The sequence below is a fragment of the Carcharhinus amblyrhynchos genome, chromosome 5 (genome assembly GCF_965287045.1).
Source record: "Carcharhinus amblyrhynchos chromosome 5, sCarAmb.v2.hapA, whole genome shotgun sequence".
Classification (NCBI taxonomy): domain Eukaryota; kingdom Metazoa; phylum Chordata; class Chondrichthyes; order Carcharhiniformes; family Carcharhinidae; genus Carcharhinus; species Carcharhinus amblyrhynchos.
The window spans coordinates 89,003,071-89,016,588 of NC_137328.1; the positions used below are offsets into that span (position 1 = coordinate 89,003,071).

The 13,518-nt window shown below is 41.3% G+C and overlaps 1 protein-coding gene across 8 annotated transcripts in view; it reads left to right on the forward strand.

Moving 5' to 3' along the window:
- mef2cb (myocyte enhancer factor 2cb) overlaps positions 1 to 13,518 on the forward strand; it is a 238,311-nt gene that overhangs the window by 190,576 nt on the left and 34,217 nt on the right. For all 8 annotated transcript variants that reach the window (XM_080189151.1, XM_080189155.1, XM_080189147.1 and 5 more), the window contains one exon: positions 6,598 to 6,648. In XM_080189151.1, coding sequence (XP_080045277.1) covers positions 6,598 to 6,648 — 51 coding nt within the window. The remainder of the gene's footprint in view (positions 1 to 6,597; positions 6,649 to 13,518) is intronic.

Consider the following 13,518-nt stretch of genomic DNA (forward strand, 5'->3'; position numbering starts at 1 on the left):
GCACTGAATTAAAATTCCAGTTTCAGAATGGCAGGAAATTTGTAGAGTTGCATCCAAATTACTGCTGTGTTCTTTTTTGTCAGTGTCAGATTTGCGAATAAGTTGTGCCTTTATCTTTCAATCAAAAAAGATTGTGGGACTGCAGCCTGGAATTGCCAGATTCGAAATCCTGGGAGATCCTTTGGGCTTGCCCCCCATTTCCTCATAGAAAGTACTCACACAGAAATGCCAGTGACGGTTCAATCCTTCAGCTGCTTAATCCCCATTGATGGTCATTGACCGACAGTCTGGGCTATCAGGTTAGGTCAACAATCTTAATAAGTCGGCCTTAAAGACTCACTGTAACCAGTTAGTTTAAGTGCTGAACTTGGCAATAGTGCATAGGGCATTAGCGCAAGATATGACTGTGTTGCAGCTGGAGTTTCATTCCACTTTCAAAGCTTTAAAGAGTTGATATACCAGTGCAGTTTGATTCAAGCTCAGTGTTAGGTTTGTCCAGATTTCAGAGCAGAAGAAGAGATAAACCATAAAAAATAAAGAACTTGCATTACAGTGCCTTTCACCATCTAAGGACTAATTTGTACAAGCCCCTTTCACCCACCATTCCCTGTGCGTCCTGACCTACTTTGGCTTCTGGTTAAGCTGGGTCTTAAAATTCTCATCAAGTAAGCGAATAAACCAATTTTCTCATTTCAAGCTTGTGTGTAAAATTTCTTTCTTGTTTTGATTTATAACGAGATAAATTTCTAATGCCTCATCTTTCTGAAATTTGCCCATTGGCCCCATGAGTGAGAAAAAATTCAAAATGGGCCCCTCACACAGAAAGGTTAGGAACATAGAAACAGAGGAATAGAAATAGGGCCATCCAGTCCCTTAAGCCCACTTTGCCATGCAGTAAGATCATGGGTGATCTGTGGCCGAGCTCTGTGCACCTGCCCTAGGTCCATATCCGTTGATACCCCTGCCCAATAAAAATTTGCCTATCTTGGACTTAAACCTAACAATTGAAGCAGCATGCACCGCCATTTGAGGAAGAGAATTCCAAACCTCTACCACTCTCAGCGTGTAGAAGTGTTTTCTGACACCTCTCCTGTACGGCTTGTCCCTATGGCCCCTGGTTCTAGTGCCTTCAACAGATGAAAATAGTTTATCCTTATCCACCCTGTCCTTCCCTGTAAATATCTTGTAGACTTCCACCAGATCATCCCTCAATCTTCTGAATTGGAGAGGATAAAGGCCTAATTTGTCTAATCTCTCCTCATAACTTAACCCCTGATATCCAGGTATCGTTCTTGTAAACCTGTGTTGCTTTAGTAGAAGCTACAAGGTCAACATGAATGCTGCAGACCCACCCTGCTAGCACAGTATTCCAACAGAGAAATTCCCCACCTGAGGATCAACCCATTCTTTTCCACCTTTCTTGAAAACACTAGCACATCCATAGACAATGAAAGCCATGATGTGGACTGGTGTAGACACAGTAAGAAGTCTCACAACACTAGATCAAAGTCCAACAGGTTTATTTGGTAGCACAAGCTTTCAGAGTGCTGCTCCTTCACCAGGTGAGTGGAGAGTTGGGTTCACAAACACGGCATATATGGACACAAACTCAATTACAAGATAATGGTTGGAACGTGAGTCTGAACAGTAATCAAGTCTTTTTAGGTACAGACAATGTGAATGGAGAGAGGGTTAAAAACACGTTAAAGAAATATGAATTGTCTCAAGCCAGAACAGTTAGTGAGATTTTGCAAGCCCAGGCAAGTCATGGGGGTTACAGACAGTATGACATGAACTCAAGATCCCAGTTGAGGCCATCCTCACGTGCGGAACCTGGTTATCAGTTTCTCCTTGGCGATTCTGCGTTGTCATGTGTCTTGAAGGCCGCCTTGGAGAACACTTACGGCGAAGATCAGAGGCTGAATGCCTTGACTGCTGAACTGTTTCCCACGCCTATTTGCCTTCAAACAACCCCGCAACCTCAAACAGACCATTGTCGGCAGCAAACTACCCAGCCTTCAGGAGAACAGTGACCACGACACCACACAACTCTACCACAGCAACCTCTGCAAGACATACCAGATCATTGACACGGATGCCATCATCTCATGTGAGAACACCATCTACGAGGTACATGATACATACTTCTGTGACTCAGCCAACATTGTCTACCTGATATGCAGCAGGAAAGGATGTCCTGAGGCATGGTACATTGGCGAGACCATGCAGGTGCTACAACAACAAATGAATGGACACTGTTTGACAATCGCCTTCCTGTCAGGGAACACTTCAGCAATCAAGGGCATTCAGCCTCTGATCTTCGGGTAAGCGTTCTCCAAAGCGGCCTTCAAGAGACACAACAACGTAGAATTGCTAAGCAAAAACTAAAAGCCAAGTTCCGTGCATATGAGGACGGCCTCAACCAAGATCTTGGGTTCATGTCACACTATCTGTAACCCCCACGACTTGCCTAAGCTGCAAAATCTCAGTAACTGTCCTTGCTGGAGGCAATTCACACCTCTTCAACCTGTTCTTAACCCTCTCTCCACTCACATTGTCTGTACCTGTAGAGACTCGCATTCCAACCATTATCTCATAATTGAGTTCGTGTCTATATATATCCTGTTTGTGAACTGAATCCTCCACTCACCTGATGAAGGGGCAGCACTCTAAAAGCTCATGCTACCGAATAAACCTGTTGGACTTTAACCTAGTGTTGTGAGACTTCTTACCATAGAGGAGAAAGTAATGATTAAAGAACACTCAGCCTTGTTTTTAAAAGCCTATTGATTGTGGAACCAAATAAAGACAGGCATGCTTATAAGATAAAACATTAACATTTATACAGTCACATATCAGGTCTGTGGCAAGCAACCCAAAGTACTTCACATGCAATGCTGTACTTCACATGCTGTGAGGTACAGTCTTTGCCCTTCTGTGGGAGAGCACAGCTTCCATTTTGCACTCATCAGTTTCTCACAAATGGCAATGAGCTGAATGTTGGTTAATCAGTTTTTTGAGGTGTCAGTCAGGACACTGAGAGAACCTTCCAGCTATTTGAATGGTGCTGTGAGATCTCTTTACTTGAGCAAGCAGAACAAGCAGGCAGAATTGTAGTTTAACCTTTCATCTGATGGTCGTGATGATAGGAAAACATAACGTTTTGTTAGCTTTTCCGACTTGTTTTGATTCACTTGACCGCATAATACATATTTCTGCATAAATTTTGAAGGAGGGGTCATTTTAATCACTGATAGAAAGTAAAATTGGGAGGGGTGTAAAACAGGCAGCTGATAGGATCTGTGACTTTCCTACTGGGTGGGTTAGGCTGTAAAATGTTGTTTTATTTCTCACATGAAGCAGTGGCACTGGATGAACTACAGTACTAGTACTTGAAAACAATGGAAATGTGAGTAACTGAAAACTCACTCTGCCCAGAGAAGCAGACCATTGTGCTATTGATTTGTCTTCACATACTTCTGTTGTTTATCAGTGGACACAGATGTGTTACACAAACTGTTCTGCTGCCCTCTAGTGCTCTCATTATATTCACTGGGGAAATTCATTTTTGTTGCTCCCTATCTATCCATTATTCAAGACAAGGCAGAAACATCATCCCCAGGGAGATTAGCTTGTTATCATCTCTGACATTGAAATTTTAAACTTTGCACTGTGCTGTTGTTGTTGGTATAAAAATCTTTTTAAATTATGAAAGTTGTAAATTTCAATTAAGTTACTAGTGCTCACAGCCCTCTCAAAGCCTTTTAGAAAGATATATCAATGATTGTATTTTACAGAATGTTATGAGGTTAATCAGTACAAGATAGTGACCATCCAACTGCAAAGGTTATTACATATTTATATTTGCTTGGGTCATTCATTACCTTGCACATCATAAAGAAGCTAATATCAGAGAAAGATTTCCACAGTACATTGTGTTACAAAACTTTCAGTCCCCTTTAATTGGAAGAGGCTTATTACTGTTTCATATACTATACAGCCAAAATGTTCACCATGTTGATAGTGGCAGCCTTCTGCCTTATACAGCGATGGTTTATGCCCTGATGCTCAACTGTGATAAGCATCACCAGTGTGGCTCAGGGGTCCCACTCCAGCCTGGAAGACACTTGCTGAGATGGTGCGCAGTTTGTTGGCCTCCAGACCTTTTCTCTGTCAGCCTTTTCCAATGCCCTTCCAGAGTCAGCCTCTCGAGGTCAGGTCCCGGATGTCAGTGTTCAGGATCCTCATACCTTGTAGCAGAGATATGGACATGCAGGACCTGGTGGCCAGTTCACTATTCCAGAAGGTCTTTGGTATATGACTATCATCCATCCAATGGATGTTGCTGAGCCAGCGCAGATATCGTAGGCATAGTAACAAGTGTATACTGATAGAATTAGTATGCTCCAGGACCTCATAGTTTAAGACCAAGTTCTGCCAAGAGTGTCAAAGATACATATGAGATAGTGAAGGTAGAAATATGTTGCCCAGGTCTCACCACTGTAGTGAATTATGGTAAGGGCATAGACTTGGTAGACTTGCAGTTCATGTTCTCCAAAACATGGATTGCTGTTGCTCCATGTTCTTTTACTCAGTTTGGACATTACAACTACCATTGATCAGAAACTGAACTGAACCAGCCATATAAATGCTGTGACTACAAGAACAAGTCAGAGGCTGGCAATTCTGAGTCAAGTAATTCATTTCTTGATTCCCTCAAGCATATTTACCATCCACAAAGCACAAGTCAGGAACATGATGAAATACCTCCCTTTTGCCTGGATGATTGTGACTTCAACAAACCTCAAGAACCGTGATACCATTCAGGATAAATCATTTCACCTAGATCAGCACCCCATCCACCACCTTAAAAATTCACTCCATCCATTGCAAAAAGGGTAACATGGGCAAATACGTTTCTCATGATGCTAGAAGGGAGATGTCTCCAAAATTGTTGTAATCACTGTGGTCGCCCTTGTTCTTCTACAGGGTCACAATCTTTTCACCATGCATATCCTGGGGCACTGTCTCTGCCCTCTGCAGAGGTATAGTTTGTGCAGATGAGGCAGGAATGCCAATTTCATATACTTGATGAATTCAGGCACAATAGAATTAGCAGCTGGAGCTTTGCCTATGGCAAGCGAATCAATAACTTTACTAAGCTTCTCCACCGTGTGTTCTATATCCAGCTCTATCACATCAAGCAGGCTTTCTATGGTGTCTAGAGCTTCCTTGGTGACAGTGTTCTCCCCAAGTATAATTCAAAGTAGTCTTCCACCCATTTCTCCAACTGTTTATTGCAGTTGGTGATGACTTCCCCTGCCTTTGTTTTCATTGGAGCCATTTTCTTTGCTGATGGTGCTGTTGCCTTTTTGATACCTTTTATTAATGTCCCTAACATTTCCTGTGTCGAAGGATGTCTGGATGTTCTGCCAAAGTTAATACCAGTAATCATTGGTGCACCACCCAGCAGCCTGTAGGATGTTACTTCAAGCAGCTCTTACTGCATTCAGAGTTTATTCGCTCAGATCTGTCTTGTAATTAATGAAAGTGGACCCTGGGCTTCAATGATAGGCTCCATTACAGTGATGTCAGCCTCAAACCAGTCAGCATTTTTCAACTCCAGCTTCCCTTATGTTGAAAGTCCAGTATTATAGTTGCTGTCTCAAAGTATGTTCTATTTCACTTTTGCATTCTCTGAGCAGATGTTCTCTGGCATCCCAAAAATCGAGTTGAGGAACTGTTCATTCATTTCTGAGTAGTGCGACATGATGGTCCCTCCCTCCATTAGAAACAGCACAGAGTGCACCCATCTTCTACAGCAACCAAGTTGGGCTCATTGTTCATAACTACAGTCTCCTGTATTGTGTTAATTCTTTGCAACATAACTGGAATGTCCTCTTTTGGGGTACAAACCTGTGCAGAAATTATAGAGACCCTGTGCTGCCCAAATATCAGGTCCCTCTTTTGACCTCCCTGGTTGGGCCCAAAGGAATGTAAAATTCTGCATGTGGAAACGGCTTTGGGAAGGTGTCCTGTTCAGACATCAGTCTGCCTTTGTCCTCCACTCCAGATTCTTTGTTAGGTTTGATTTCCTTAGCTTTCAACCTCTTCAGAGTGATCCATAAGGCATTAGAGGTATTCCCCTAGAACTGGGAGCTTGGTCCATGAGTGCCATGCTGTGCCCAAAGGCTGGTGGCTTGCGTACTGCATGTCTGAGGGAAAATCTCCTCTGAATTGCTCTGAACCCTTACATGTGAGAGTCCTAGTTTTTGTGTGTTGCCATAAGTGGACTCAGCTGAAGACTTGCAAATGGAGAGGCTGCAAGGAAAATATATAGATTTGGCTGTTTTTCACCTTGCTGTTAGCCAGTAGTGTAGGCTGAAAAGCTAGAAGCAAACTAACACACAAAAGCTGAAAGCTTGCTAATTCTCTTTACACACACACTTGATGCAACACATCGACCTGAGGGCATACACACTAACTTCATAGTATAAGTGTTTTTTATACTCATAATATTCATAACATAGACTAGGTTTGCTGTGAAATATTTTTCCTGTCATTGTTTCTAATCAAAATTTACATTTTCAATTTTAGGTGGCCTCTTGGGTGGGGACCTCACAACAACTGGTGCAGGCACCAGTGCAGGTATGACAACTATTTAATTGTTTCACATTTAACTCATCTGAAGTGTGACATTTTTAATTGTAGCAATTATGTTTTCAATGAAATGTGTGGTTAGAATTTGGCTTAGTCTGTGTAAGTCTATGCTTCAGAATACTGAGAGATCTGCAGCACAGTAGTACAGCATATCAAAACTCAAATGCACAGTGCCACACAATCATAGGCTGAAGGTTTGAACTCCCCTCTGCTAAGTTACTAATCTCAATCATTTTGCTATTATAAACCATTGAATGAAGGACTGTCCCAGAGCTGTCAATTATCACTCATTTCTGATAAGACTCATTTCCTTTGAATGAAAATATGGCCTCTTTTGATGCATGTCATTCTGAAAAGTGACTGTGTGTATTCAAGTGAGGTGTAATTTTTGTTTCAATTTTTGTCATATATTTTACATTCAGATATTGGCGAATTTGGGCATCTCTCCAAATGGAGAGTAGGAGGGTGGGAACGTTGGCAAGACTGCTGGTCCTGGGCTATTTTCAAATGGCTCCTCATAACTGGCACAGAGCAGCCTTGGTAGACACCAAGAGACAGGTTGTATATTTGTTGTCTTGGCTACATTTGACATGTTTGCTGGGAAGAGCAGAGAGGAGAAACAGTCTCATGGAAAAAAAAAGTACAGATTAAATACTTTTTAGTGCTTTTTCTGCAAATTTAAAAGGCATTGATGAGGCCACACCTGGAGTATTGTGTGCAGTTTTAGTGTCCTTACCTGAGGAAGGATATCCTTGCTATAGAAGGAGTACAGCGAAGGTTTACCAGGCTGATTCCTGGGATGGCAGGTTTGTTATATGAGGAGAGATTAAGTTGGTCAGGATTATATTCACTGGATTTGAGAAGAGAGGGGATCTCATAGAAACTTATAAAATTCTAATAGGGTAGATTCTGAAAGAATGTTCCCAGTATTGGGGGAGTCCAGAACTAGGGGGTCATCGTTTGAGGGTAAGGGATAAACCTTTTAGAACTGAGGTGAGGAGAAATTTCTTCAACAGAAGGTTGTTCATGTGTGGAGTTTGCTACTACAGAATTCGTTGAGGCCAAACATTTTCTGATTTCAAGAAGAAATTAGATATAGCTCTATAGGGGCTAAAAGGATCAAGGGATAGGAGGGAAAGAAGGATCAGGATATTGAATTTGATGATCAAAATGAATGGCAGAGCTGGCTCGAAGGGCTGAATGGCCTACTCCTGTTTCTTGTTTCTATGTTAATGAACACTGGAACTGTGGGATTTATATCTTTTTTCCACAAAAGAAAAACTATTGAAAGTTCACATTGTTGAGCTGCATTTGTGCCTGTCCGTAAACTGTGGGTGGTGTTTTCTTGCCTTACTACAAAAGTTCGCATGTATTGTCTACAGCTCTGCTTTATGGATTATAAAAAGAGCCATTGAAATGAATTATGAACAGCGGCCAATGAAAACAATAGGTTTACAAGAGTGTGTTTTGTTAACTAATATTGGCTGAACAAATATGTTACATTTTTAGTTCGTACTGCATTTTTTTGGTTAGAAATGATAAAGGCTATGTCAACCTCTGACATCAGGCAATGCCTTTTGAGATTGAAGAGGAAAATAATGCCACGAGATGCAGATAAACTCCTGTTTTGCCCAAGCACCTAGCATCAGCTGAAATTATATATTGTATGAAGTATTAGGTGTAAACCTACAGTAAGATTATCTTTCATGTATCAATTCTGGTTAAGTGTTGCTATGTATTTTAATTGGAAAATAATCACCTTTTTTACAAGTCTGTAGAGTGCAATATAAGGCTTAATATTTGAAGACTACATTTATTGCCTGAAGTGTCAAAGGGCACACAAAAGAGGGGGTGGGATGGTAGGATTCTTAGGGGACTTCACTGTCTGCTATGATGTCATGTTCGGGGAATGTAAGAATTTCAACCAGTCTTGTGTCCACGGGTTTTCAGTAGGAAACATGAAAAGTAATCTTTGTCCCTCATTTGTTTTTCAGACAGAAGATACTCTTGTTGTTATTACTTTGCTTTAAAATTGCATAACGAGTCACATGAAATGATCTTTTGAACAACATACTTTTCCTCCATCAAATGCAGGCCAGAGAATTTGCTTGCTGTTGCGATTAGAATCCATTTTGAGTTTTATATAAATTAGTATTTTGCTAATATCTGCTGTACTTTGGCAGTCTGCATTGATGGAACCATTTCCTTTGGCAGAAGACTATAGGTTTAACTACAGCCTTGGGAAGTATGCGCTCTTCAGTTACTGGCATGTAATGTGCTAACTCTAATCTTGTGCGTTGATTTTAGAAAAGGAAAGCCTTATTCATAGCTCTTGTCAGCTTTCTATTTATAAAACCAGATAGCATTTTATTTGCCGTATTAAAGCAAGTGCCACAAGAAGTAGCAGAATTTTTTTAAAAATTGATGAGTCATGCAAGGTAAAACTGTATTTAGTGATTTCAAGATTCTCCTCCAAGTCACTCACCATCCTGGCTTGGAAGCACATTACCGTTTCTTCATAGTGGCTGGGTCAAAATCTTGGAATTGCCTCCCTAACAGCACTGTGGGTGTACCTACACCTCAGAGACTGCAACAATTCAAGAAGGCAGCTTACCACCATCTTCTGAAGGGCAACTAGGGATGGCAATAAATTATGGCCTAGCTAGTGACACCCACATTCCATAAATGAATAAAAAATACATTGTTTTATGTGGTCCAGCAAATTCCATGCTTTTTAAATTGTTTTCAAGCTGAGAATTCTGCAGAGAATTAGCAGTCACTCATCATCCTGACTGGGAAATAGATTGCAGTTCTTTCACTGTTACTGGGCCAAAATCCTGGAACTCCCACCCTAACAGCACTGTGGCTGGACCTATGCCACATGGACTGCAGCAGTTCAAGAATGCAGCTCACCACCACCTTCCCAAGGGCAATTAGGGATGGACAATAAATGCTGGCCTAGCCAGCAAAATCCATATCTCTTGAATGAATATTAAAAATTAATGACCCGCAGGAGAAAAAAATCTTCTCATCGCCTTCTTAAAAGGTAGACCTCTTGTTCTTAAATTGTGTCCCCTAGTTGTAGCTTCCCCCAGAGGTGCTGATCCTCTCAAGTCTGCTCAGGATCTTATGTTTGAATAAGATCACCATTCATTCTCCTAAACTCCAAATGACATAGACGCAACCTGTTTAGATTTTTTTTACCCCTTCGTCCAGGAATGAGTTGAGTGAACCCTGTCTGAGATGCTTCTAATGCAATTATATTGTTTTTCTAAATCAGGAGACCAAAACCGTACAGAGTACTCCAGGTTTGCTCTTCCCAATGTCCTGTATAGCTGCAGTAAAACTTCCTTACTTGTATGTTCCATTGCCCTTGCAAGAGATGAATCCTTCAACCACATCTAAGGGTCATATACTTTACATTATTGTTGCAAATAAAAGAGGCATTTCGAAAAATGATTTTAATTTTCCCCTGGAAAAATTTTACTTATTTATAACTTAGCAAATGGAATATTTTTTCTGTTTGGTTGCCATTGACTGACGTTAACTCCCTCCACTTGGCAGGAATGGGACAGTGGGAGAGTAAGCAGCGAGGTCAACTTATCAGCACATTCTTGCTTAGCCAGAGTTTTAACCTGAATCTTCTGCTGGGTGGACCCGGTGCCAATTTGAATCAGGTGGAAGCATCATAAATCCATGAAAATAAGGGTTCACAAAATTAATGTGGCCCATTACTAATCTGGTCTCCTCCATTCTGCAATCTGCCATTCCCACTGGCTAAATCAGCCTCTAGGCCACCCAACATTACACTGACCTGGAGCTGGTGAGCTGCAATCAGATTATGTTTTGGATCAGCAGCACACAGTTAACAAGGAACATTTTTAACATGTTAGAAAGACTTGACCCTCAAAATGGACCAGGATTCTTGCTGAAGCAATCAGTTAGATAGTTTACATGGTTTTCTATCTTATCACCTGACACTTAAACGTACCCCTCATTTTACACTATGATGCATTTGCAGGTGAGGGATATAGTTCAGCCAACTTCTAACTACTCTGCTCAACATTATTCTATCTCTCCCATCTCTGAAATACAACTTCCACCTGTTGTTGCTTTCCAAAATCAGCTATCCCAGAGCCTTTTTTAATGAGATCAGCAATTTTTCCTGAACTCTGACCAGGTTTATTATATGACCATTAAGATTGTCTAACTTTATTTAATGTAAGGAGGGCAGGCCCTTACAGCTAGCAGAGAAGCTAGCATCAGTTTCAGCTAGATACAACCCACACCTGGACATAAGAGAATAGTTTGTTAATCCATTTCATTTAGCTATTGGAATCTATAATCCAAGACAGAGTGACTGAACAGAGTTGATCAGAGAGAATCAGTATGGATTTGTAAAGAATGGAATTCAGCATGACAGACTGTCAGCTCATGGAAATGAAGATAAATCATTGAACTGGTTAGGGCAGGTTTGTCCACTGCCCGGCATGCAGGCCAGATCTGGCTTGCCACGGTTCTCTATCCTGACCTGGGCTCACAATGGCAGTAAGTAGAGTGGAAGATTCTGCAAGAAGCTGCTCCTGCTCCTCCAAACATAAACTATTTCTGTCCCATGTTTGTTGCTGATAGGCTCAATAATAACAGCATATGTGTAAGATAAACTGTCTCTGATTGGAGGAGCAGCAAGCAGTATATTGCATTCAGCCTGAGACCTGTATACCAGCAGTGGCAATGAGCCTGGGGAGGGAGAGAGGTTTTCAGGGAGGGGTTGGGAAGAGATAAAGGGGCTGCTGGACTTGGCGGTGGGGATGCATGGTGACTGGATTGGGGGGTGTGATGGGTAGAAAGCGACTGGCTGCTGTGCAGGGAGTGGGGAAGAGACAGACTGCTTATTGCTGTGGTCGTGGGAAGAGACTTACTGCTAGCTTTTTTTATTTCATACCTCAACATTTTTTAAAATTTCATGTTTCATGCAGCTGTATAGGGTATTGGTGAGGCCGCAGCTGGAGTACTGTGTGCAGTTTTGGGCGCCGCACCTGCGCAAGGATATTTTGGCCCTGGAGGGAGTGCAGAGGAGGTTTACTAGGCTGATACCGGAGTTGAGGGGATTGAGCTATGAGGAGAGGCTGAATAAACTAGGCTTGTACTCGCTAGAGTTTAGAAGAATGAGGGGAGATCTCATTGAGACGTATAAGATGATGAATGGGATGGATAGGATAGAGGTGGAGAGACTCTTCCCGCTCAAAAAAGACAGTAGGACTAGGGGGCACAGCCTCAAGATAAAGGGGAGGCGGTTTAGAACGGAGTTGAGGAGGAACTTCTTCACTCAAAGGGTGGTGAATCTCTGGAATTCTCTGCCCATTGAAGTGGTGGAGGCTGCCTCGCTAAATATTTTTAAGAAGCGGGTTGATGGGTTCTTGATAAGAGAGGGGATTAAGGGTTATGGGGAGAGGGCGGGAAAGTGGAACTGAGCCACAACAGATCAGCCATGATCTTATTGAATGGCGGGGCAGGCTCGAAGGGCTAGATGGCCTACTCCTGCTCCTATTTCTTATGTTCTTATGTTTAATGATGTGCCAAACAATTGTCTTTCTGAACATTTGCTCATAGGCCCCTTGAGTGGGAAAAAATTGAAATGTAGGTCCTCACGTGAAAAAAGTGGACAAGTCTGCGTTAGGAAAACAGTTCAAGATGGTTGAGCAGGGATAATGTGTTATGCATTCAAATTGGAAGGAAGTGACAAGTGTTGGCTCACAAGGATTTGTGCTTTGGCCCCAGTTATTTACTAAATTTATTAATGACTTGGGTAACACAATAGAGAGCCATGTATCCAAGTTGGCTGATGACAGAGAGATAAATGGCACTCTAAGTAGTGTGGTTGGGAGTGTGATGTTAAGAAGTGGTGTTGAAAGTTTAAATAAGTTGGTAGGACTGCAGCAGATGGATTTCTGTGTGGTTAAGTGTGAGGACATCCAAGTTGAACCAAAAGTAGGATGAATCCAAAAATGTTTAAAACAGTGAAAATATAGGAACAGTGGAAGCATAAAGAGATTTAGAGGTTCATGTACAAAGATCACTATTTTTTAATGGAATTGAAGGAATAGCAAGAAACCTTTACTACTCCTGGGTGGTTCGAATATAGAAGAACATAACCTTATAATCAGAATTAGGAGATTTAAAAGAGAAGTTTGAAAACTCTTCTTCACAGGAAGGGCGGTAGATGTGTGGAAACTCTCTTACAAAAAGCACTAGATGCTAGCTCAATTAATAATTTAAAATCCGAGGTCCATTTTTGCTCACAAAATGTATTTTGACTCCAAAGCAGTGGGATGGAGTTAGGGTACAGAACAGTCAGAATAACATTGAATAGTAGAAGAGATTTGAAGGTGAAGAGATTCTCTTGTATTTCTACGTTCCTAACCCTGTACCTGCTTTATTTTCCTTTTTCTGCTGGTTTTTGCTTTGAAAACAGTGCTGACTATATAATGGCTAAGCACACTAATTCTGGCAGAAGCAAGTCTTTTATTTGTCATAGCTCCTATAATAAGGATTATAGCCTTGTTGGGTCCTGAACTTGCAGTAACTCACATTAAGTGATGATGGACCATGAGTTATTGTAACCTCAGGGCATAGACATTACAGTGCATTGGACTCTGATCATTTATAAATGTCTCTCATTTTGGTTTCTTTAATCTGTTGTTCTGTCTCTAAGTTATATTTTTGGACAAAAATAACACAAAACTCAATCCATATAAATTGCTATGTGCGCAAGAATATTGTGTATGTGGCAGGGAGGATACCATTTCTATGTTAATTTTGTCTTAGTACATTTGTAATTTAACTGTCTTTATTCTG